Source organism: Bubalus bubalis, chromosome 23 (assembly GCF_019923935.1).
Source record: "Bubalus bubalis isolate 160015118507 breed Murrah chromosome 23, NDDB_SH_1, whole genome shotgun sequence".
In the NCBI taxonomy this organism is placed as follows: domain Eukaryota; kingdom Metazoa; phylum Chordata; class Mammalia; order Artiodactyla; family Bovidae; genus Bubalus; species Bubalus bubalis.
This window is the reverse complement of record NC_059179.1, coordinates 17,051,312-17,075,224: the sequence shown is the minus strand read 5'-3', so window position 1 is coordinate 17,075,224 and position 23,913 is coordinate 17,051,312. Positions and strand designations below refer to the sequence as shown.

At 46.1% G+C, this 23,913-nt stretch overlaps 1 protein-coding gene across 50 annotated transcripts in view; it reads left to right on the top strand.

The window, feature by feature from the left end:
• SORBS1 (sorbin and SH3 domain containing 1) overlaps positions 1-23,913 on the top strand; it is a 231,492-nt gene that overhangs the window by 182,627 nt on the left and 24,952 nt on the right. For 37 of the 50 annotated variants that reach the window (XM_044935433.2, XM_044935469.2, XM_045164213.1 and 34 more), the window contains 7 exons: positions 569-634; positions 1,229-1,330; positions 5,442-5,491; positions 12,336-12,508; positions 15,196-15,281; positions 18,287-18,454; positions 22,691-22,737. In XM_044935433.2, the coding sequence (XP_044791368.2) occupies positions 569-634; positions 1,229-1,330; positions 5,442-5,491; positions 12,336-12,508; positions 15,196-15,281; positions 18,287-18,454; positions 22,691-22,737 (692 nt within the window). Of the gene's footprint in view, positions 1-568; positions 635-1,228; positions 1,331-5,441; positions 5,492-12,335; positions 12,509-13,069; positions 14,537-15,195; positions 15,282-18,286; positions 18,455-22,690; positions 22,738-23,913 lie in introns of all 50 variants that reach the window. The other 13 variants (XM_045164211.1, XM_044935471.2, XM_025274080.3 and 10 more) reach the window with 4 other exon arrangements.

Here is a 23,913-nt window from a genome sequence, read left to right as displayed (position 1 = left end):
TTAAACTGTAAAAGATTAAAAAAATTATCTAACGAAATTGTCTAGTTATACAGCACAACATTTAACATCCGTTTTGTACATGGATTTCCTTGTCACAAATCACAGAAAGCACATTTACCGACCCTTGGTCAGATCTCCAAATTCACACATTTGCGAAGACACGATAAAGTTTACAGTGGGAAAGACTGCCTCCAAAGTGTAGGCTCGCAGTGTCGGTCTTAGTTGGAAAAGAACAATGGAATTGAAATGTTTCTGTTTTCATTCAAATTGGTGTTAATACTTTTTCTTTGCTCTTTTTAAAGTTTGCATTATTTCGTATCCAACAGTGATTTCCCCGAGATCTAGATGTAGAAACAGACCCCCCCACTTCACGTTTCCAGCTCCCAAGAGTTCCATGGGGTCCCCAGGCAGCCTCAGGAGGCAGAGTGCCTGCTCCTTCTGTTTTTAGTTCACTTTTCTGTGTTGAGACAGTTCTCCTAGTGTTGCCCCTCTTTGTTTGAGCCGGTCTCCATGTTTGTCTTTATGTCTTTATGCTCATTTCTTCATTTCCTCCTCTGCTTCCCGTCAGCCTCCCAAAAAGATATGGGATTATACTCCTGGAGACTGCTCTATCCTTCCTAGAGAGGATAGAAAGGTAATTCCGCTGTGCTCCTCCTGCGGGCTGTGTGTATGCTCTGGCCTGACTAGTGTGTGTGTGTTGTGGGGTGTTTTGCTTTTAATAAATCCCCTACTCCCCCCCTCCCCTGTTTTTTTTTTTTTTTTTTTTTTTTTGGAAAAAACTTGATTATAACTTTTCATTTTTGGCTTGGTGATAAAACAGTTTAACAAAGTCTCTAAGACTTATACTAATACGTAGAGGTTTTAAAAGCAGTTACTTATTCTACTGACATAGTATGCGTCAGAGTCACCATACTCTGAAAAGAGAGAAAAATAGGTATTTCCTCAAAGGTAGGTTTTTGTGGTATGTGTAGTTCCTCTCTTTAGCAAGTAGAGTAGCGTTTTGGAGCTCTGATTGCCACAGGATTTATCTTCTCTCTGCCTAATGCTGCATTCTCGGTTTTCCTGCCTTTAACTCATTTCTAGTAAGCTCTTATATTTTAGTCATGCCCATCTTTGCCTTATTAATGTATGATACTAAACAAACTCATTTTTCTAATGTAACCTTCCATGCTGTCTGCCTTTCCTTCTAACTAAAACGCTCTTTCCCATCTTTTCTTTCTTGAACCAGACTAATCTAGAAACTGATCTCAACCTCTGCCAAACAGAATTAGAGGCAGATTTAGAAAAAACGGAGACGCTTAATAAAGCACCCAGTACAAACCTGTCACAGGTATTTCTGAGTTTTTCTCATGCCCTCAGTTCCCTTTGCTCTCTTCTTTGTTCTGTGGTTTTTGATGTAGTCAGGGTGATGAATGGTTATGCTGGTTATTTTTAAGCTGCATGGCTCACTGACTCCTGGTTTAGATCCCCCTTACCTCCTAACTTAATTTTTGCTTGGATTTTTTTTTTTTTTTTTTTTTTTTTTTTTGAGGTTGGCATTTTCCTTACAGGGGATTTTTCAGATATATGCAGACTGGCTGGTGATTTAACGGCTCCCCTGCCCTTACCATCCTCTTTCTTTGCTTTCAAGGGGTCACCCTTACAGCTCCCCTCTGCCTCCTTGGGTGTATACCTTCTCTGAATTTTCAGGGAGCCTTTTGTGGGCAACTTCCATATATTTTTTGCAGCCCTGGGAGATACAAACCTCGGAGATCATTTTGAAAAACAGCCGCCGTGAATCAAGTGCCTCTTATGTGGACGGCACCGTCAGAGTAGTAGTGCTTGTAATTTGCAAAGTCGGAAAGTTCTTAATGAGAAAATGTACTCCGGAGGCCAGACAGCCTGGCCACATGCATTTGAAACTCAGCCTGCATTGATATTTTTACAGGGAGCTATGTCCCAGTGTGGTTTATTAAGGGATGTGTCAGAGAGAAAAGAGAGTCCAAGATAAATGGGCTCCCAAGGGAAAGAAAAATACCAAATGTTTGGAGAACGGCTCCCCATGGCTGCCTGACAAAACAAAGGAGACTCTTACCAGGAAAGGATATCTTTACAGAAAATAAAAAAGGAATGCGGACACTGCTGAAGAGGCTAGGACATCCACAGACTGTGGCGGGACACATGGAAAATGCTTGCGGACCACGTTATTCTTAAACAGAACTGAGACAAGGAGGGTCAGGCCACCAGTATAGGTTACTTGGGTGTGAAGTCACGTAGAGCCAGAGACTCAAACTGGGTGATTATGTCTACAGCCAAGGGGGCCAGGATAAGACGGGGGAAGGAACTGTAAGCAGATGCAGAGGAGTTAGCGTTTGGGAGTCCAGAGTCCCTAAAGGCAGAGTTAGCCTGCAGGGACCAGGGGTTAGTCCCAGGGGAGTGCAGAAGAGGAGCAACAGTGATGGGGCGGGCAGGGGGGAGGGTGGGGAAGGTAGGGGGCTGAGTCTCCACCCAGGGCAAAGACTGGCAGCAGCTGTCGCTCTTGTGGGAATGGAGGTCTGAGCTGGTTTTGAAGGAGAATTGTGGCTGTAGGTAAGTCCTGAAGTGAGCCAAGAGGCAGGATGGGAGCCCCAGCCAGTCAGCAGGCACTCTTTTCAAAGTAGCCTAGGGAGAGAGGTTCTGCAACAGGTGCCAGGATGGACAGCAGCCAGAGGCTACTGAGCTCATGGCAGCCTCCCTTGGGCAGAGATGGCGTCTGGTACCCACAGCTCTGCCTGTGACTAGGTGGGGCTGAAGAGGTTGCATGGATGGGTCATCTTGACACTGATTCAGTTATGTGTTACCCATGACCCTTAGCTAAGGCATGTGAGATGTGCTGAGAGAGGTTCTAAGTCAGCACAAAAGTGGACGCATTACCTTCAAGAACATGGCAGCTAACGACACTCATAAATAAAAGAGCTCCAGTAGTACATAGCGTGCCTGGTAAGAGCGGAATGACCACTGTGGGCTCTCAGGGCTCAGGAGAGGGGGAAATCTTCCAGAAAATCAGGGAAGACTTCTCAGGAGTTGGGCCTGATCTTAAGGAATGGATGGAATTTAGGTACCTGGTGAAAGTGGGGGCCATCCATTGGAGGCATGGTAGAAGGCACAAAATAAACATATTTAATATAGATTCAGGAATAAAGTAGATGAATTCAGCTATAATAGAACATTTTGAGTGATAATAGTGGGAGGCAGGTTTGGGAAAAGAGGGTTGACCCTGGGTTATAGAGGCTCAGAAAATATGGTTAAGGGGATGATTGATTTTTCCCTCCAGTCAATGATTTAATTCAGGAAGTGTTTTAGGAAGCTTAGTGTCGTCACTCTCAAGAGGCTGAATTGAAGGGAAAACCTCCAGTTGAAGGTTGAGAGGGCAAGGAAACTGCTACAGCGGTCTGGGCGTGCAGGGGCGAGAGCCTGTACTCCAGTGGCACCAGCGTGAAGCAAGGGGGAAGGTGGATATGAGAGAGAGCTCACAGAGAAAATTGCAGTGAGACCTTTTTAAAAGAATTATTTAGCCAATGCCTTATTTTAATTAAAAAAAAAAAAACTTCCTCCCTTTATTTCTCTCTCTCTCTTTTTTATTAATGGGGGCACACAGCATGTGGAATCTTAGTCCCCAGATCAGGGATTGAACCCTTGCCCCTTGCATTAGAAGCACAGAGTCTGCAGAGTCTGAACCACTGGACCACCAGGGAAGTCCCACAGTGAGACGTTTTAACTAATTGGTGTAAAGAACAAAGAATTGAGGGTAGGGATAGGAGACACAAGTGTCGGGTTTGGGGAAGGAAGCAGGAGGGATGGGGATGTCCGTATGTCACATAAGAAAAGATGGGGAGAAAGTGCAGAAGGAAGATGAAGGAGGTAGTTTCCGGTATTTCTGAGGTGTTGGCTGTGGATCATATGGGGCTCTCCAGGCAACAGTTGAAAATGGATGAGAGGCAGGGGCGTTGAAAGTCAGTCACCCAAAGAGAAGTGCTGGGTGAAGCCCTGGGAGCGGAGCAAGGATTGAAGGGAGAGAGAGGGTGGGGGACCAATAGCCCCCCATGGGGATCTTGTCTGACACAGAACGGAAGAGGGGGATCAGAGAAAAACAGAGCAAGGAGGAAACGTGAAAGGTGGGGGAAATGTGAGAGCTGAGGGGTCCCCCCAAAATAGACTCTGAGGGAGGGTCAGTGCATCTGATAACCAGCAGGCTTCTAAACACTTTAGAGGTCCCCGGGAAAGTAGTTGATGGGAGCTAGAGTTATGTGGTAAAGAATCAGGGGAGCCCCCAGAGGTATGGCGCTGGCTGACAACCTGTGAGGGGGGAAGGCAGGAAGCCGGTGTTTCCAGAGGACTCAGCAGGGTTGTGCCGAAGCTCTTCCACCATGGAAACCTGTCATGGGCGGGCGCCGAGGGTGGGAGGCTCCAGGAGAGGATGGGCGGGAGAGGCCAGTGTGGGCACCGGGGCTGGACGTGGAGGGGAGAGCAGTGGTTTCCCAGGAACACTGGGGGTAAGGGCCGGAGGACAGCCGGCGTGAGCCCCCAAAGAAGGCTGCCTCGCCTCCCACCATCTCTGCCTCCTTTCCCAACCTCTTCCTTCTCCTCCTGCTGTTTTCTTTCTCTCCGTTCCCCAAGTGCCTCTTCCAGAGAGCTTGTTCTCCTTGAAGTGGTCATTAGCAGAGATCAGAGCATCTTTAAAAGTTAAGCTGTACATTGACTTATTCAACTACCATGTTATTTTAAAAACAAATATATCACACCCTTTGCCTTTCCTTCTCCAAGATGATAGACACCCTAAGCTCTGTAATTATGCTGCTTTTTATCTGCACAGAGCTCTTGGTTTTCTCCCTTTTGCATAGTGGCCTGTCATTTGATAACGCTCTCCTACTCAGTGAAACAGGCATTAAGAGGTTTTGTGAAACGGCATTGCTCCCCATTTCCAGGGGTAAATGAATGATCTAGAAATATGGTCTTTTTAAATGCTTTTTTTTGGTATGTTATGTACCTGATGAAGTGTTGGGTGACACTCTCTGGTTGTGGCATTTGGGTGCATGATGGAGTCTGGTGGGCTTGGCAAGGGGTCCGAGGGCTGGGGATAAGCTGGTGCAAGGTGCTGTCTATGTCACTAATGCATGTTGTGAAGTGGTGGGCCATCCACCCAGTGGGCCTGCGACTGGAGATACCCATGAGGAGTGGGCCGTCTCCTGACCCACGCAGAGAGCCTTGGGTGCAGCCCCCGGGAGGCAAAAGCCCGGAAATCCTCCTCCCAGAGAAAGAACACCGCCGTCCACCTGCACTGAGCCCTTTCCAGCTCAGTTCGGCTCCCTGCCTCCCGGACGGCTTCATCTAAACTAGGACAAGAAAGCGATTTCTCTATTTTCCCCTTGGCTTGAAATAACTGAGTCAAAGTAAGTCTTTTTTTTTTTTTTTGATGTTTACAGAGCTCAGCAGTCAGCCCGACTCCAGACATTTCTTCAGAGCCTCCTGGATAGTAAGTTATCATTGTTTACATGGCTTGATGTATGAAATGTCCAAAATGGGAAGGCTTGTGTTTCATTTGTTTCAGTCTAGTGGCTTCGAATGATGTACAGTTTGGTGATAAGTAGCAATTATAGTCTTAAAATTATTTTTTTCTCTTCCTTTTCCAAATTAATGTTGTGATGATTCATCTTACCTCTGATAAACCTTTCCCTGTGTTGGTTTCTTTACCTTTGCTGTAAGCTTATTTGTCTGAATTGAGAAGCTGATTCCTGGGAGGGGGGAGGGGTGTGTGACCGAGGTGCATCTGGTATAAAGGTGACTGGGATGAGGGGGGTGAGGTCTTCAGGCTGGACCTGTCACAAGGAAAGATGGGGCCAACTTGTCTCATTCTCAGAGATCTGGGTTTATTCCCCTATACCAATTCTTGGAATTCTTCCTGGCTCGTGAATGCACACCCCATGCACTTCCTCATAGGGTAACTACCAGCCTCTCCTCCCCTCCCCCAAGCCAACCTACATCCTCTCCAAGATTTCTTGTCTCCATACTTAGCTAGGCAGCTGTCAACCCAGCTGGAAATGTTTCATTGTGTCGGTACCTCTTATTGGCACTTCCTTCTGTGCCTGTATACCTGACTGGTGCTCTTGTGTTTTTGTGACTACAATAAACTATGAACCTCATGAGGGTAAGGACTGCATACCCGTAGTGCCTGGTGCACCCAGTAGATTTGGGGACTGTTCTGGTAGAAGCAGCTTCTCGTCACCATGAGATTATAATCTGTATCTCACTCTGAAATATGACGGGGAGGAAAGGCCCACTATTATTCCCTGTTCCATTTGGGTTGGGTAACTCTGCATAGAGCAAAGTTCAGCTGTGCAGATAGAAGCCTGACTTGGTGTGAATGCTGAGTTTATGGATTTGGGGGTCAAATATTACAGTCACTTGGGCATATCCAGTCTATCAGATCTGGCCAGGGAAGACATTTTGCAAGAGTAAGTTTCATTTGAAAGTCAATCATCTGGGATTAGGGTATGTTGGTGAGAGTGTTTCAGGTGGCTGGCTGAGTGAATTTCTAATGGATCAAAGGCTTTATGCTGGGTATTCTGATAGAAGTATAACATATAGCCCCCTAATAGTTTCATGGCCAAAAAATAAATAAATAAATAAAAAGGCAACGTGGCAACTGAATAAAATAGATTGTAGAGGTTAAAAGTATTCAGAAGGCAGCTCCCACAGGCTGTCAGTGTTAAGAACACAGATCTTGAATGAACAGGTCTTGAATGAAAGAATTTGAATGGTTGTTTGCACACTTAACTGTGTGCCAAGTCTTGTGCTTAGCGTTGTATTATACTTTACCTCATTTAGTCCTCAGCATTCTAGGATCAGCTGTTATTTTTATTCTGCATTTTATCGGTGAGGAAACAGGCACAGAAACAAAGTAGTGTGTGCCTGGCTTCCATAGCTGTGCATGCAGAGCTACCACCAGAGTGGGAGCAATGACATGCTAGGCCAGGGAACTGCTGAGGTCTACTGGTGCCATCTGTAAACTCTCATCTGCACCAGTATTGATTCAAAGCAAAACTGGGTATTCAATTAACCAAAGAAAGGCATGCTAGAGTTTACTGTTTTGAGTGACTAAAAAAAGAAAAAACAAGGAACCATTTGTGTAAAAGTAAGTGAGCAGGATTGAGGGCATAAAGAATGTTTTTTCGGCTGTGCCCTATGGATCTTAGTTCCCCAACCAGGGATCAAACCCTCATCCCCTGCAGTGGAAGCACAGAGTCTAAACCACTGGACCACCAGGGAAGTTTCCATGCAAGCTTTTTAAATATATATTTATTGGCCGTGCTGGGTCTTTGTTACTACACAGACTTTTCTCTGCGGCAAGCAGGGGCTACTCTCTAGCTGTGGTTTGCAGGCTTCTCATTGCGGTACATTCTCCTGTTGCAGAGCACAGGCTGTAGGCACATGGGCTCAGTAGTTGTAGTTCTTAGGCTGTAGAGCATAGGCTCAATAGTTGTGGCACACCTCAGCATGTGGGATCCTCGTGGACCAGGGATTGAACCTGTGTCTCCTGCATCGGTAGGTGGATTCTTTACCACTGAGATACCAGGGAATCCCCTCCATGCAGGCTTTTTAAAAGAGGAAGTTGCTCTCAGACACTCTGAGTACTTGTGTACATAAAGCTATTTGATGTGTTAATTTATCAAGTACTCGGTTCTTGTGCTTCCCCGTGGCTCAGGTGATAAAGAATCTGCCTGCAATACAGGAGACCTGGGTTTGATCCCTGGGTTGGGAAGATCCCCTGGAGAGGGCAAAGGCTACCCACTCCAGTATTCTGGCCTGGAGAATTCCATGGACTACTGGGGTTGCAAAGAGTTGGACACGACTGAGCAACTTTCACTTTCTGTTTGTATTGTGGAAATAGGTCTCTGAAGACCTCTGTTTTTCAGTCATAGCCCAGTTCTCATCTTGACAGAAATAGATGAGCTTTTCCCTCCTGCTGTTCTTCCTTGTGGGGACTTTTCAGTAATTCAGGCTTATTCTCTCCCAGTTTGTTCAAATGAGTAAGGTTTTTCGGTGTTTGCAGTTGGGGACAAATCAGCCTGAGTGCAGGGCCTGACATGTAGGAAAATGTACAGTAAGTGTTTGCTGAATAAATGAATGCACCTATAAATCTCAGTTAATTAGAATCCAGCTTGCTTAGCACTGAGGCAGGAAGCTTGTGAAAATGAATCACATGTGAAAGAAATGTTGTCAAGACTTGACTTAACCTAAGCACCAGAGAGACAAGTCACCGAATGGCCCAGGATCAAAAATTCTGTGGTCAGTCTGTAAGAAGTGATGGTGTTTTAAGTCCACTTTCACATCTTGAGCAGACTGCAGTTTAGAATTTTATTAGCATGATTCCTTATCACAATGTGAGAAGAACCTGGGAAGAGAGAGAAGGAAATTCACCCATGGCCCCAAATATCTTAATACAGCTGTCAGTCTTTCATCTCAAAAAGTATCTTTCATACTTGTGATCATAGTGTATATCCCATTTTGAATTTTATTTCCCTGGAGTTATCAGATCTGTAAGTCAACAGTGTAGACTACTACTCATTTTCATCATGACTTAGCATTTTGGCACGAATATATATATATATTTTTTTGCCTAGCTGAAGAGCTTTATTTTATTTGGCCAGCAGGTGGCACTCAAGAACAAGCTGCTCTTTCTTTAGTGGTGATGGTCTACTAGAGAAATCACTTTCCCCCCTTAATCTAATTTTAGATCAAAACACAAATCATTAGGGTAGATTTACATGAGTGATTAGAAACTTCCCTGGGCCTTAAAAATGTCAGAAATCTGTGTGCATGTTGGCATTTAACTGCATTGAATCATTTATTCCACCAATGTGTATTTATTGAACAACAGTGCTAGACACCAGGCATGCAAAGATTCATAAGATAAACTGCCTGGCCTCAAGGAGAAGTGTCATTGGAAAATTACATGATCGTACATGGAGAAGGAAATGGCAATCCACTCCAGCACTCTTGCCTGGAAAATCTCATGGACGGAGGAGTCTGATAGGCTACAGTCCATGGGGTCGCAAAGAGTCGGACACGACTGGGTGACTTCACTTTCTTTCACTTTCACATGACAATCAGAATGCAGTGTGGTAAATTCAGAGATGGAGCCCAGGAAGTGTTTGAGAGGAAAATCAAAGAAAGGTTCTATCGTGCAGCAGCAAATAAAACGTGAATGACAGGGACTTCCCTGGTGGTTCAGTGGCTAAAACTTTATGCTCCCAATGCAGGAGACCGGGCGTCGATCCCTGGTCAGGGATCTGGATCCCACTTGCACAACTAAGAGTTCACCTGTGGCAACTAAGATCCCACATGCTGCAATTAAGGCTCAGCACAGCCAAATAGATAAAAGTTTAAAAAATATTGTAAAAAAGTGAATGACAGTTGCATTATATTATAAATACAAAAAATGTTTTGCATGCAGTACTCTAAGATTGTCTGAAAGTGAAAGTCGAGTCTGACTCTTTGTGATCTCATGGACTGTATAGTCCATGGAATTCTCCAGGCCAGAATATTGGAGTGGGTAGTCTTTCCCTTCTCCAGGGGATCTTCCCAACCCAGGGATCAAGCCCAGGTCTCCTGTACTGCAAGCAGATTTTTTACTAGCTGAGCTAAAAGGGAAGCCCCTAAGATAGTCTAGATTCCCCAAAGTCTAGAGACAGTTTTTTTTTTTCTTTTTTCCCCTGAAAACACTAAATGGTTTTGAACAGTGACTCCATGAGGCAGGAAATCTTTGTTTTGTCCTCTGTTTACTTTCAACCTAGGAGAATGATTGACTTTTAGTAGGTGCTCAGTAAATATTTGTAGAGTGAATAAAATGAGCAGTGGAATGACAAATTGAGATCTTCTCTAGAAATATCATTGGCAGTGATTTGCAGAGATGACTGGAGGAAGTGAGGACTGGAGACTTGGGCAGTGACAGTGTACTTCCTGCAGAGGTGTAGTGGAGCAGTCGTGGGCAGTCCCAGGGGGGAAGAGAGCAGAAGGATTCATGTGACTGGGTCCAGGACAGGGAATAAGCAGGGCTTGGGACTGCTTAGGTCTGGGGAGGGAAAAGGAGGGTGATTCTACTGGCTTTCTGGCTTGGGTGAAGGAAGACGGAGGGACAGAGCTAGGTTTGGTTTGGAACAGGCTGGGTTCAAGATGTCTGAGGATCATGTGGTAGGGGATGTCTAGAAGATAGTTGAATGTCTGTGTCTGGAGCTCAAAAGAAATGTCTGTATAGATAACGGATCTGAAGGTGGATTTTGTGGACAGTCTCGTCACACCTACTAGTTTTGCAGATGAAAGAAACTGAGGCTGAGAGAAACAGATTGTTTCCAAGTTTTTAAAGATAGCAGGCTTGCCTCAGCTGATCACTTTCCTCATGGGAGCCGGGCTGGACTCACAGCCTGCCAGGACCCAGCCTGCCTCCTCCAGAGCACGCCTGGTGGCACGTTTGGAAACAGTTGGCCCTGAGATGATTACTCTGTTCTCTCACTTTATCCTTTGAGTGAGTGTTTTTGTTGAATCCCTCTTGAAGCTCAGCAGTCAGCTCTGCATCTTAGTCAGGGGGTGAGTTCCCCACGCTATCTCCTCCTGGCTTGTTCTTTCCAAACCAAAAGTGGCTCAACTCAGACTACCAAAGGCTAAGCTTCTTTTTTTCGGTCTTACCATACACCATGAAAGATCTTAGTTCCCTGAGCAAGGATCGAACCCCAGGCCTCAGCAGTGAAGTCGCCAAGTCTTAACCATTGGATACCAGAAGATTCCTCTGAGCTTCTGAATTTGACTTGTTTTGTTATCTGTGGCTGCTAGTCCTGACTGGCCCTTTCTCGATCAGTCTGACTGGTTTCCCCATCCTCTCTGATCTGTTGGAACACAGCAAGACCCAACAACTCTGTGACCATTGGCAAATACCTTTACCCCTCTGGTCCTCGGTTTTCTCTTGGAGAAAGTGGGACAGAGGATATGCCTTTCCAATATTAGGAGATCTAATAGAGATGATATATTTTAAAACATTGTTCAAGAGCTTTTAGATATTGTTTTTAAACAAGGAGCCCCTCAGCAAAGTGTACACATCTGGAAAAAGCATGTTGGCTTTGGTATCAGAAAGAAAACAATTGGCTAGAGCAGATCCATTCTGAGAGGTTTCCTGAGTACTGGTTTGTTGTTCTGGTGGAAGCAGGATAAAATGGTGATAACGGCTGGATAACGGCCAAAGGTGGGGTGGCTGTGGGTAGGGGGTGGGTCCTGATAACTGGTGAGGTAGAGGGGGTGTGAGGTCTGGCAGCTGGTTATGGCTGAGAATAAATAAAATATTGGAATGAATCAATGTTATCAAGCTGTTTTATATCTTTCAGCTGAAAAATCCATACTGATACTGGTAAATGGAATTCAGTAGGACAGAAAAGCAGCCTAGTGAGAGCCTGAGTGCTTTTGTGGGAGAAAGGGGGTCACCCCTGATTTGAGTGTGTGTGCACACATGTGTGAGTATGCCCACGTGTCAATGTGTCTGTGGGTGAAGGCATAGAAAACTGGAATTAGGGGGAGGGGAGGGTTCAGTGAGTAAGTGCTCTTAATTTTTTCTGTGCCCCACCTCATTCCATAAAGGATTTGTGGTAACTTGCAAAAACACCTAGACTTTGAACAAGATGAAGATAAACAAGTGATAGCTGATACTTCATAATGCATGTCCTAAGGTGCTGATACAAATTTTGAAAGCAATGGATGGAATAAGTGCACAAAGAATGCCAGTTTCCCGTTGCACTTGGTGGCTGATTTTCCTGGAGACCCAAGACAGCTGGGCAACTACCTTTTGTTGTTCAATTTAATGCTTCATTGGTCAAAGCACTTGTGAGGAGCAACCTAGAAAAGTTATGCAGGTGCTGGACTTGAAATGGCCAACTCTGGCTGGCGACATGTTAGAAGCTCCCCTTATGTCCTTGACTGTCTCATCTTGTGTGCAGTCATTGGGCCCCAGAACCCCGTCCTGTCTGACCCCGCTCTGTGCCCAGGCAGTGATTCTCAGTTATTCTTTTAAAGCACAAATGCAGTCATCTCAGAGTACCTTGCTGTTGGGACACAATTCCTGAACATTCTGGGGCCCCCGAGGGCCTGCGTTGTCTGTCAAGCTCTGTGGCTAAATAAAAATGCCCTTTAGGAAGGACTGTGCTTGGTGACGATTCCAGGAGCTGTGTTTCCTTATCCTCAGCTGGTAATGTGCTTTTTAGAAAACTGTTAAAAATACTAATTGCTGTGGTTTTTTTTTTTTTTTCTTCTCTTTTTAAAAATTTCATTGTTCTCAGTGTATATTCTTCCAACTTCCATGCGGTGAAGAGGGAATCCGATGGGGCTCCCGGGGATCTCACCAGCTTGGAGAATGAGAGGCAGATTTATAAAAGTGTCCTGGAAGGAGGAGACATCCCCCTCCAGGGCCTGAGTGGGCTCAAGCGGCCATCCAGCTCAGCCTCCACTAAAGGTAATGGGGTGTAGCCTGCAAGACTCTGGCCCATCTACAGTGTTATCGGGGTGTCTCTTGGCCATCTGTACCCATTCCTAGGGTGATGGCAGCGAGAGTAAACCTCCAGCTACTGGGATCAGTGTTGACTTGTTCAGATCCATTTCCAGGTCACTGAGCCCTCCTGGCCCCCTTCCTGAGTTTCTCATCGGCCATTTTTCTTTCTGGTATTAATAGTTCCCTTCCTTTGAATCCCCACCTTGCTCTCCCTGAAGCATCTCTCTCTCTCTCTTTTTTGTTCTGGTTCCCTTTTCTTAGAAATTAGCTGAGCTTTTCCTAATTCTAACAGGGTGGCCATTTTTTGTTGCATCTTTGCACCTGCTTTGCAGCACAGATTATTTTGCTTCCGGACATCGACTGGATATTAAAACAAAAGAAACAAACAAACAAAAAAACCCACCAAAACCCTTTGACAAATAAGCATGTTCCCTCTCCCCCTTTCTTTCTTTCTTTTTTTTTTTTTTGTAGCAGCTTTCAGCTTTAACCTAATGGGTCTGTTTATTTTATTCTGCATGCTTCCAGTGGATCGTAAAGGTGGGAATGCTCACATGATTTCTTCATCTTCAGCTCATAGCCGAGCAGTTCACAGTAGCAGTGCGTTAGGCCCTGGGTGTAAGCACAAGAAGCCCCTGTCCGCTGCGAAAGCCTGCATTTCGGAAATCCTACCCTCCAAATTCAAACCCAGGCTCTCTGCTCCCAGCGCTCTCTTGCAGGATAGGAAAAGCATCCTTCTGCCGTCAGAAAAGGCTCAGAGCTGCGAGAATCTTTGTGTCTCGGGTTCTTTGAACGACTCCAGAAGAGGCCTCCCACTGCCGGTGGGGGGCAGCGTGGAAAACCTGCTCATGCGCTCGCGGCGTGACTACGACAGCCGCTCGAGCAGCACGCTGAGCCTGCAGGAGTTCGGCGCCGCCGCCAGGAGGCCCTGTCCGCTCTCGAGGAAGGCCGGCCCGCAGTTTACCATGCTCTACCGCGACATGCACCACATCAACCGGGCTGGACTCTTCCTGGGGTCCGGCTCCTCCTCCAGCGTGCGGGATCTGGCCTCCCACTTCGAGAGGAGCGGCCTGGCGTTGGCCCGGGGCGAGCTGGGCACCAGCCAGGAGGGCTCGGAGCACATTCCCAAGCACACTGTCTCCTCCCGCATCACGGCTTTCGAGCAGCTGATTCAGCGGTCCCGGTCCATGCCGTCCCTGGATCTGTCCGGCAGGCTAAGCAAGTCCCCTACACCTGTGCTGGCCCGGAGCGGCCTCGTGTCCGCCCGCTCGGCCGAGTCCCTCCTGGAGTCAACCAAGCTCCGGCCCCGGGAGGTAGACGGGCTGAGCTCCGGGAGCATCATCTATGCCTCCCCGACGTGTAGCCGGATGGTGGACTCCGCCTTGGGCTTCCGGGGCCTTGTGTCTTCCGAGCCCCTCTCCGCCTGCTCGGACGAGCTGGACCGGTGCTCCAACGTGTCCAGCGACAGCCGAGAGGGCAGCAGCGGCAGCGTTCACGGGGACTTCCCCAAACACCGCCTCAACAAGTGCAAGGGCACCTGCCCGGCCTCTTACACCCGCTTCACCACCATCCGCAGGCACGAGCAGCAGCAGGCCTCCCGGAGGCCCGACTGGCGCCCGGATCCCCGAGGGGACAAGGGCACGCTCCTCAGGAACATCTACCTAATGAGCCCCCTCCCCTTTCGGTTGAAAAAGCCCCTCCAGCACCCTCTCAGACAGCCTGGCCCTGGGGACTTCTCGGGCCAGAAGCCAGAGCCCCCCAGTCAGCCCCATCGGGACGAACCCCCCTCCGGGGTGAGGCCCTCGGTGCCCAAACGCCTGTCTTCCCGGCTCACCATGGCCCGGCTGAGCCGGATCTCAGAGACCCCTCAGGAGAGACCTGTGACCCCGGAGGTCTGCCCGCGGGCCTTTAGTAACGGGAACTCTGTGCAGTACTCAGACCAGGGCCTGGACAGAAACAACAACCCCCGCGGGGAACTGGGGGCGCCCCTCGGAGGTGGCCTTCCGTGTGTTTGACCAGTCTCGCCTCACCCATCCCTCCATTCTGCTTGCTGTGTTCCCTCCTCCCCTGTGCCCTTGGTGCTCATTTTCTGGTCCGTCCTTTGTTTTCTGTTTGTTTTGCTTGGCAATTAATCATGGCTCGTAGTGGCTGCTCTTCTTTAAAAACAGATTCCCCCATGTCATTTAGACTAACCACCAAACTCTGTTTCGAAAGAAAAATTGGCCGTTTAGCTCATCTGAGAAATTTGTTGATTTGAACTCCTGAACCCCTTGCAGTTCACACCAATCCTGACTCACGCTGAGGTTTTTTGAGAGGCAGCCTCTCTCGGTGGCCCTGTGTGTGTGTGTGTGAGTGTAGTGTGTGTCCTGTAAGACCCTGCACGCCTTATTAATAGGGACACCTTTCTAAGACGGTCCTCTCTTTGCTCACTTTTGGCCTCTCTTTAGTTTTCTGTGTATGAAACTAGTTCACAAGTAAATCCAAAAAGCAGGAGGGAGGGGGTTTGGGTTTTTTTCCTTCAGAATTTGGATACTGATCACCAAATGACAATGGTAAAAACTTGATATTTATCATGGATGAAAGGTGAAATCTTTTCCCAATCTGGTTTGCCACTAAATCTTTGCCTGTTTTAATTCTGCTTTACTGTTTTGAAGATTCAGAGTCACCAAGGCATTTTATACCAGCTGATTACTTGGAGTCCACAGAAGAATTTATTCGACGGCGTCATGATGATAAAGAGGTAATCGCCACCTTTGAACTCTCTAAGCTCTTGTGCAGACAAAAATATTTAGGGAGGTGACATGACCTAGCAGTTAGAATCAAACATAGGGATTTTCACAGGTGACTTTTAATATGACATAGGCTCGATTACTCCTTTTTTAGTCCACTTCTCCCAAAAGTAGGACTGATTTTTTTCAAGACACTAACTTCCAAAGGCCACGTCCAGCCAGTCCTACAGCCCAGGAGGTTCAAAAAGAGGTTGTCCATCTCTGCATTCAGCACCTCGAAAGGGGAGCACCCTCACCCCCACTTTATTATTCTCCAAGGAAGCTCACCCTCTATTGACACAAAGCACAGTTCATATTGTGAGAAGGATGCAATAGGAGCAAGAGGAAACGTAAAAAGAATAATGACCACGATAAATACACTTTATAAAAACATTTTGAAGAAGTTGCCTTTAACTCAGAGATACCCCCAAGAACGTCAGGATCAGCCTTTGTCTTGCAGCTGCTGAAACACGTGCACAGCAGTGATCTGACTGGTGGGGCCAGGAAAGGGGCACATTCTCTTGGGATTTAGGAAGAGGTGGTTCTGTATATCAGCTAAATGGGCAGAATCACAAGCTGCTGTTGTGATGAAGTGTTATTACAAGATGTGCTTTCTAGACTTCACATTCCCAGAAGAAAGGGTCCTATCAATTAAACAAGCTCTGAGGACCGTTTTCCTGCAGTGAAAAGACGGAAGAATTGTTTCGAGGCTGGTGGCAGCAGGGGAAGGTGGTCATGTGTACACAACTCTGTCCCCTTCCCTGTAAAGTCCAAAGCCCTTTTCCTGTGTTCTGTTTCGTTGGGGTGGTTTCAAAGTCTAGGGGGGTTTTTATTAAGGATTTAGGGTTGGGCTGACATTGAAGAGAGCTGGAGGGTAACAGTCATGCTATCAGCTGGAGAGGCAAAAGACAAAAAAAGACCACAGTTCTGCCCTTCTCGGGGCACCATACAGACAGCACTCAGTAAGACCTTTGCACCTGTCTGTGAAAAGATAATCAAGGAAGTGTTTGATGAACAGAATTATTTGTGATAACAATGTGAAAAGGTCACAGTGCATGTCCATCAGGCCACAGAACAGACTTCTGTTTGTCACTGTCGCTGAGATATGAGATTCCACCTATTGAAACCTGGCCTGCTATGAGGAAGGGAGGTGACATTCCATTTCAGGAGTATAAACCCTAGCATCCAACATGGGAGGTTTTGTAATAGAATTCTCACCTACCATGTGGGAGGCAGGTTTTACTTTGCTGATACAGTGATTCAGAGGATGAGCAGCTTGTTTCCTGAATATACTGGCTCACAGATCGTGGTGTCCTTATCCCTGGTTTTTGGCTTATATATTTAAACTATGGAAATGATGGATTTACTGAGGTCAGATTCAAGCTGGGAGGGGAGCTCTGCTCCATTTGCACCCACTCATATTATTATTAGGCCACGCCATGCGGCATGTGGAATCTTAGTTCCCCATCCAGGAATGGCTTGTGTGCCCTGCATTGAGTCTTAACCACTAGACTGCCAGGGAAGTCCCACAAGGGGCTTATTATTAACATTGATGATAATGCAATTCAGACAACAAGAACCTGTCAGTCTTGGAAGGGACATTGGTGGTCATCCAGCCAATTCCTTTGTTTTATCCAGGAAAGGACTGCCACAGGGTACTGGCTAGCCCCAGACCACATAGAAAGTTACCTTGTAACAGAGGCAGGGCTGTTTCCAGGTTAGGGCTGTTCCCAGGGCCCTATGGTGTTTCACAAAGCACTTTCTCATGTCTTTTCTCACTGAATCTTTACCACAACTTAACCTGAGCACTGGAAATCCCATAGCTATTTGATGAGTTACTGCTTTATCATTGGTAGGCCCTGGAGAAGAATAGAAAGGTGGGCCCACCCTCCTTTGGAGCTAGGTGTCACTTAAGGCATTTCACTACCTGCTAGGAGAAGGCCAATGCTTTACTGAGAATGCTCAAAATGATCAGTTCTAATGAATGCCTTCCTGCAAGCAATATTAATTCTGGGAATGCATGATTGGTTTAGAGTAAGAAAACATTAAAATTCTCTTCTGTAGGGTCCTTTCAGTAGTCGGTGAGGACATTTAGTTAAATGTAATATTGTTTATTTTAAAAGGCCTTTAAAAACAGAAATGAATGACTGTTTCCTTAATTTAGGAGAGAATATTTCTTCTAAACTCAGGTACCTTATTCTTAGTTTACTGTCTCCTGTATGTATAGTCCACAGCACTCCCTTAAACTCAGCTTCATTTCTCTAAGGAAGAAGTAGTTGAATAAAAAGTACATTAGGATAATAAATGATGCTTTCTGTCCATCACATAAATAGGTTTTAGTGCACATGCTGAAGCCTCCTAAAATTGTACTCAGAGGAAGGATTGGCTGGCCTAGGAGGAAGGGTGCCGTATTTTCTGAAATGGGTATTTCTACTCTCTTGAGCATATTCAAATAGCAGCAATAGGAAGCACAAAATGACCTGCTTGCCATAGAACCCCTTAGTAAAAGCCCACAGCAGTTTTAACAGGCCAGATGTGGGCAGGAGGAAGAGCCCTCCCTGGTTCCACTGTGGGGATACGCTATGGGAGCTAATCACTGGCTAAGCAAGGTAAGGATCGCACTTCCGGCCTCCTGCCATGCTCCATGCTCATGAATGCTCCGAAAGGACCCCTGGATGATGTGGCCTCGGCTGCCTTATATCTCGAGGCAGGACGCTGTCAGCTGAACTGAGGGATAGTCTGCAGACAGTGTAACCACATGGGACCAGCCTTCAGTGCTGCCTAGATTTCTTCTGCAGTGCCATCTCCTCCCTACACAGAGCACACAGTGGGTGGTTACAGTGGGAACATAAAGCCCCTCCAACATCTGTTTCCTCTCTATTGACCCAGAACCTTTTTCCTTAGTTGTTTTTGTTGGCAGTTTTCCAATGCCCTGGACCAGATGATTCACTGCCCATTTTATGCAATTTCATGGCAGAAACTTTTAGCGGACCAGAGACGACTTAAACGCGAGCAAGAAGAAGCCGATATCGCAGCTCGACGCCACACGGGCGTCATTCCAACGCACCATCAATTTATCACTAATGAGCGCTTTGGGGACCTCCTCAATATAGACGATACGGCAAAAAGGAAATCTGGGTCAGAGGTCTGTTTTGGTCACCTCGATCTGCTGCTTGACCCAAAGCAATATTTGCCTCCCCTCAGCATTGCCCTCTGTAGGCCAAATTAGTTCTCCAAGCAGCATCTGTCATCCTGGCTTCCCTTAGGCTTGCTTTGGCTCTTCTCTGGCTGGTCGGAGGACGTGATTCCGTATATGTCCTGTGCTCTGTATGTCCAAGCATGCCTGGCTGCGGGACTGGGATCCACTGGTGCACACTCCGAATGCATGCCTTAGAGCATCAGCTGCCTTCATGAGTCCCGTCTTCTCCATCCGCATTTTACCATGATACTGTGTGCCTGTGCGTTCTGCTTAGAAACCTGTACCTTAGTTCATATGCATTAGTGGCCATGGTGTGGACAATTACAAGCTTCTTTGAAGAGATGGTTTAGTGAAACTTGTATTACATGCCGTACTGCTGCTTGGTATCCTACAATGATGTAATTGAAGTGTTCAAGAGAACTGAAACCTCAGTGAGGAATTTTGAAAGCCAGAGAGTTTTGCGGTTAGGGCAAGCCATGGAGGGTAAGAACTCTCTGAGAGCCATTTCCTTCATTCCCTTAATTTGGACATTTCTCAGCTGAGATTACGAAACTTAATATTATACAAGGAACAAAGAGGCACAAACCTTTAAAGTGATATTATCTGGACCTTGGCCTCCTGTGCAAAGGTCAGCATGTTGAAATGCTCATGCTGGCCAAATGCTGCATTTTGTGTCAGAGTTTGTTTTGCCACATGACCCTTAAGTAGCACTGCCTAAGATTAGCTCCTTTTGGGGAAGTGTGTATGTCTGGGGTTTGGGCGGGTGGGGATGGAGGAATGGGGGAGTGACACTAAAGTATATACAGTTTGATAATCGTTCAGTGTGACAGCTGATTAATATTCATGTCTCTGTCTTTCGAGTGACAGAAGCACTACTGATTATTCTTCAAATGGTTTGGGTTTTGTTTTCTTTTTTTTTTTTAAAGGAGTAGAAGGTGACTGTGACAGAGAAGAGGGGAACCAGGTGAAAAGGAAAGCTGGAGAGGGGAAGGTGGCTCTAAGGTGATAGAGAAAAATAAAATGTAATTTAAAAAAAGGCAGAAGTTATCAAGAGTAACTCAGATGCAAGGAAAAGACAGCTCCCAGCCCTCAGCATTCCAGTTCCTCCACACCACTCTGCTCTGAAGGTTCTGGTGATGGGTTATCCTTGTTCCTGGACCTACCTGGTTGTGAGTGATGGAGGAGATGGGAACATGCAGAGGCAACCTAGGACTGCCTACTCCTTGTAGATAATACATGCAAATGAAATGCAACCAGGGCACAGTAACCGTAGACAGAGGCAGCTGAACTCTGCCTAACCCACCTTGCATCCCTTCTAGAGCAGAGGTTCTCAAACTTGAGAGTGTCAGAATCCCCTCAAGGGTTGCTAAAATACAGGTTGCTGGTCCCCATCCACCAAGTTTCTGATTCTGGGTTGTGATCTGAGAATTTGTGTTTTTGAGCAGTTCAGGGACTGCATGTTGAGAATCCCGGCCCTAGATGCTGACTGACAGACATCGGAAGACAAAGACCAATGAGTCCTGGTGTTCCAGACCATGTAGATGTACTTCTGTCCCATTAATAATCTGTCCCAGTGTACTAGGCTGTGTATATGTACCTCTGTCCCATTCAGTAGAGTTTGGGTGACCACTAATCCTGTGCAGGACCCTATGAAGGGACAGAAACAAGACTCAGACTGTGCTCTTGGGAAGCGGGCAGTCTACTGGAAGAGGCACCCTTGGAACAGTTACCTCTGTTGTAGTAAGTAACACGATGCCTTGGGAACCAGAGGAGGAAAAGAGATTCAGCCTCAAGGGGATGGAGGAAGATAAAGAGGGAAATGATGCTTTATATAGGCAATGATGGGAGAAGGCAATGGCACCTCACTCCAGTACTCTTGCCTGGAAAATCCCATGGATGGAGGAGCCTGGTAGGCTGCAGTCCATGGGGTTGCTATGAGTCGGACACGACTGCGTGATTCACTGTCACTTTTCACTTTCATGCATTGGAGAAGGAAATGGCAACCCACTCCAGTGTTCTTGCCTGGAGAATCCCAGGGACAGGGGAGCCTGGTGGGCTGCTGTCTATGGGGTCGTATAGAGTCAGACATGACTGAAGCGACTTAGCAGCAGCAACAGCAGCAGCATAGGCAATGACGACTTATATTTTATATTTGATGCAATCTGTTTCTCAGTCTTAAATAACGTATGGGTTCCCTTTAAAGATAAATTTTCACCAACCCAATTGGGTTGACCTAAGCCAATTTACAGATTAAATAGTAAACTATACACCTATACAGTTTTTATTTGATAATTATTAATTTAATTGAGAGCTGGTTAATGTTCATGTCTCAATCTTTTGAGTGACAGAAGGCACCACTGACTGTTCATCACATGGCTTGGGTTTTACTAATTGATAGTTGATATAATTTCCCTGAATTCAGTTGTCACTTAGAGTATGAATATCATGCTCTTTTGGTATAAATTTGTTTTTAATTTCACACAGCTCTGCAGTTGGCTGTCATGAGGTAACCAGCCCCCTCCCTTTTTTAAATTGGAACCACTGTGACATTTGTGTCCTTAAAATGTTGGTCATTTGGCCTTCTCTGTGAACTTGTCATTTGTAAATAACTCCATGATTGTTCTTTTCTTATTTGCTTACAGTGGTTAAATTATGCTCTATGGTCATAACAGACACAGATGCAGACATTGAAATTCTGACATTGATTATAAGGTTGGCATTTAGCTGACTTCTAGTATGTATGGGAGACAGACAGAAACAGCACATGAAAATGCAAAAATAAAAAATTCCTGCAGAGAATTCATGGCCTTAAAGAAGGTCCCTACAAGACCCTAGCTCGGGGAGCCTGATAATGTGGGGGTATTTCACTGAGGGATCAGGATCTCAAACTAAGCTTGATGAAGCTTCTGAAAGTGATTTTTTTCTCACCTATATTCCCCTCTGCTTTGTCCATGCCTTCTAATATTGAAGTAGGAAGTATGTAACGTCACATTATTTCCCTAGACTCAAAAGTCATAGCAGTTGAGGAGGTTGGAGCTGCTCATGGCTGGGGAGAATTATACTGGCAGCTATGCACAGCTTGCTCACTTGATTTCTCCCCTCTGTCTTTGTTTAAAAAAAAAAGTAACTATTTTAGTGGTGGGGAAGAAAAATGTGCAAATAAACATGGTAAGTAAAGAAGAACCTTTTCCTCTCTTTGCTGGAATTGGTGATGAAGAAATTCCAGACACAGAAGGGTGTCTAGACAAGATGCAGCAAATAGACTTGCCTGACTCGGACAGGAAGAGTGTCCTAGGAGATAAGGCAGTTAGGTATGAGTGGGGAGAAATTACCCAAAGACCTTAACCCACCTCAGGCATTGAGAGTTGACCTGAAGGACAGTTGAGAGACTCAGCCAACTTCAGAGTGAGGCAGTGATATAATGGAGGCATTTGAGGAATGTTATTTGTGCCTCTGAGTGACAGCAGATTAGAGTGAAGAGAACTGAAGTCAAAGGAAGCTTTGTGCTTGTGGGGACCAGAGGTCGAACCTGAGAGGGGTTGTGGAGGGGACGGAGGGAGAGTTGGCGTGACTTAATGACAGACTCGATGAGAAAGTGGAGACGGGGCTGCGGATGACTTCCAGGCTTGGGAGACTAGGAGGAGAGGGCTCCCCAACAAGAATGGGAGCCTTTGAGGAAGAGCATGAGCTGAGGGCTCGCTATATCTGGCTTTTTGGATGATTTCACAGATGTTGAGAAATATATGGAGTTGGAGGTGATGTGAGAAGTCAATCAGGGTTCATCTACTTGCAGGGCATAATTTAAGTCACGTAAACAGAATGTGTTCCCCAAAGAGGAAGACAGTAGATAAGGAATGTCTCAGGACTTCCAGCTGGTTTTTTGTTTGTTTTTTAAATAACGGTGTCAGCTTTGAGAACCGGCATTTCAGCTTTAGGACTTTTCTAACCATCTCTTCCTCAGATCTGGCCCTCCGTAGGGAGATCCTCGCGCATGGCATAGCTGACTGAATATTCATCTAGTGCTCTGCTAAGGTCAGACAAGTGGAATTCTACCCATATTTCAACACCAGAGTAAACTGGTTAGGGTGGATTTTTCTGCTTTGCTTTCTGGAAACTTGTAAACGTGTTCTTTTCATTGTACATGAATTGCGATTTTAACTTGTCATTGTTTCTTGTGTTTAGATGAGACCTGCCAGAGCCAAGTTTGACTTTAAAGCTCAGACACTAAAGTAAGTGCCATTTATCCAGCTTGTTTCTTCTGGGGACAGGGTGCCTTCCTCCTGGCCCTGTGCTTTCATTGTACCATGTTGCCTCCCCAAAAAACTTAATAATAACGCTTTCTAAAGAGAAAATGAGAGATCCATAGACTTGAATATGTTAAACACCTCCAGTCACTGGATTCTGTTTTCCCCCATAAATGTTACTCAAAAAAGTGTTCTGGGGAAGCACTTGATTCAACCAAGTTAAATAGGTTTCTGTCCCACAGGACTTCCTCCAGGGTGCCAGGGTGCTGAAGTGCTGATGAGTCTCCAGAAAAGATCTAAAAAGTGTATCACATTATCATTTCGCAAATCTTGTTACTATCAGACCTTGCCACTGGTTCCTTGAGGATGGGGTGTGGTCCATGGAACAGGAAAGAGGCATCCCCAGCCCCCCACGATACATGACCTCTCAGCCTCTCATGAGTATCCCCCTCCTTGCTTACCTGATGTGGCGGTGTTGGCGGGGGAGGGTGGGAATCACAGCTCCCACCCACCTCCATACCTGGGATCACTTAGGGTAGCAGAGTTTAGAAGCTGTAGATCTCCCGCAGGGGTTGGTATTCTGAGGATTCTGCTCATCTGTGTGTCCGTAGTTGAGGGTAAATGGAAGGGGGAAATTCAGAACTCCCCTGAGAAGGGAGAAGGGCTATGGCAAAAAATTGACCAAAGACATTCTTTTTCCTAGAGACAAACACCCTGGATTCCCTTCACAGGCCTCTTTAGGTTTAGAATCCTGCCTGCTGGTGTGAGACCCACACAAGCAGCCTTATTCTTTGATCCAGGACAGGGCTGACTCTGTGTGAGGTTTTCTGGACGTGCCCCCGTTGTCTAGCCAGTACCCTCTTATGTACTGTGGGACCACCTGGCACACCACCAAGCAGGCACACCCCCTCCACACTGCAGTCAGAGACCTGTCTTTCCATGCTCTTTGTTTGACGCACATGGAAAAGATCAGGTCATTTTTTCTAATTCAAGAACATTTCAAGTTGCAGTTTTTGTTTTGCTTAAAATGTATCTATTATCTTTCTGTCTCACTTTTAAAAATGGAGTCCTGGCTAGAGATTAACATATTATTGAGGCAAACAAAGGGATGTATATGGAAAAGTTGAAAATGGTCACGAAGAGGGAAAATGCACTTTTCTT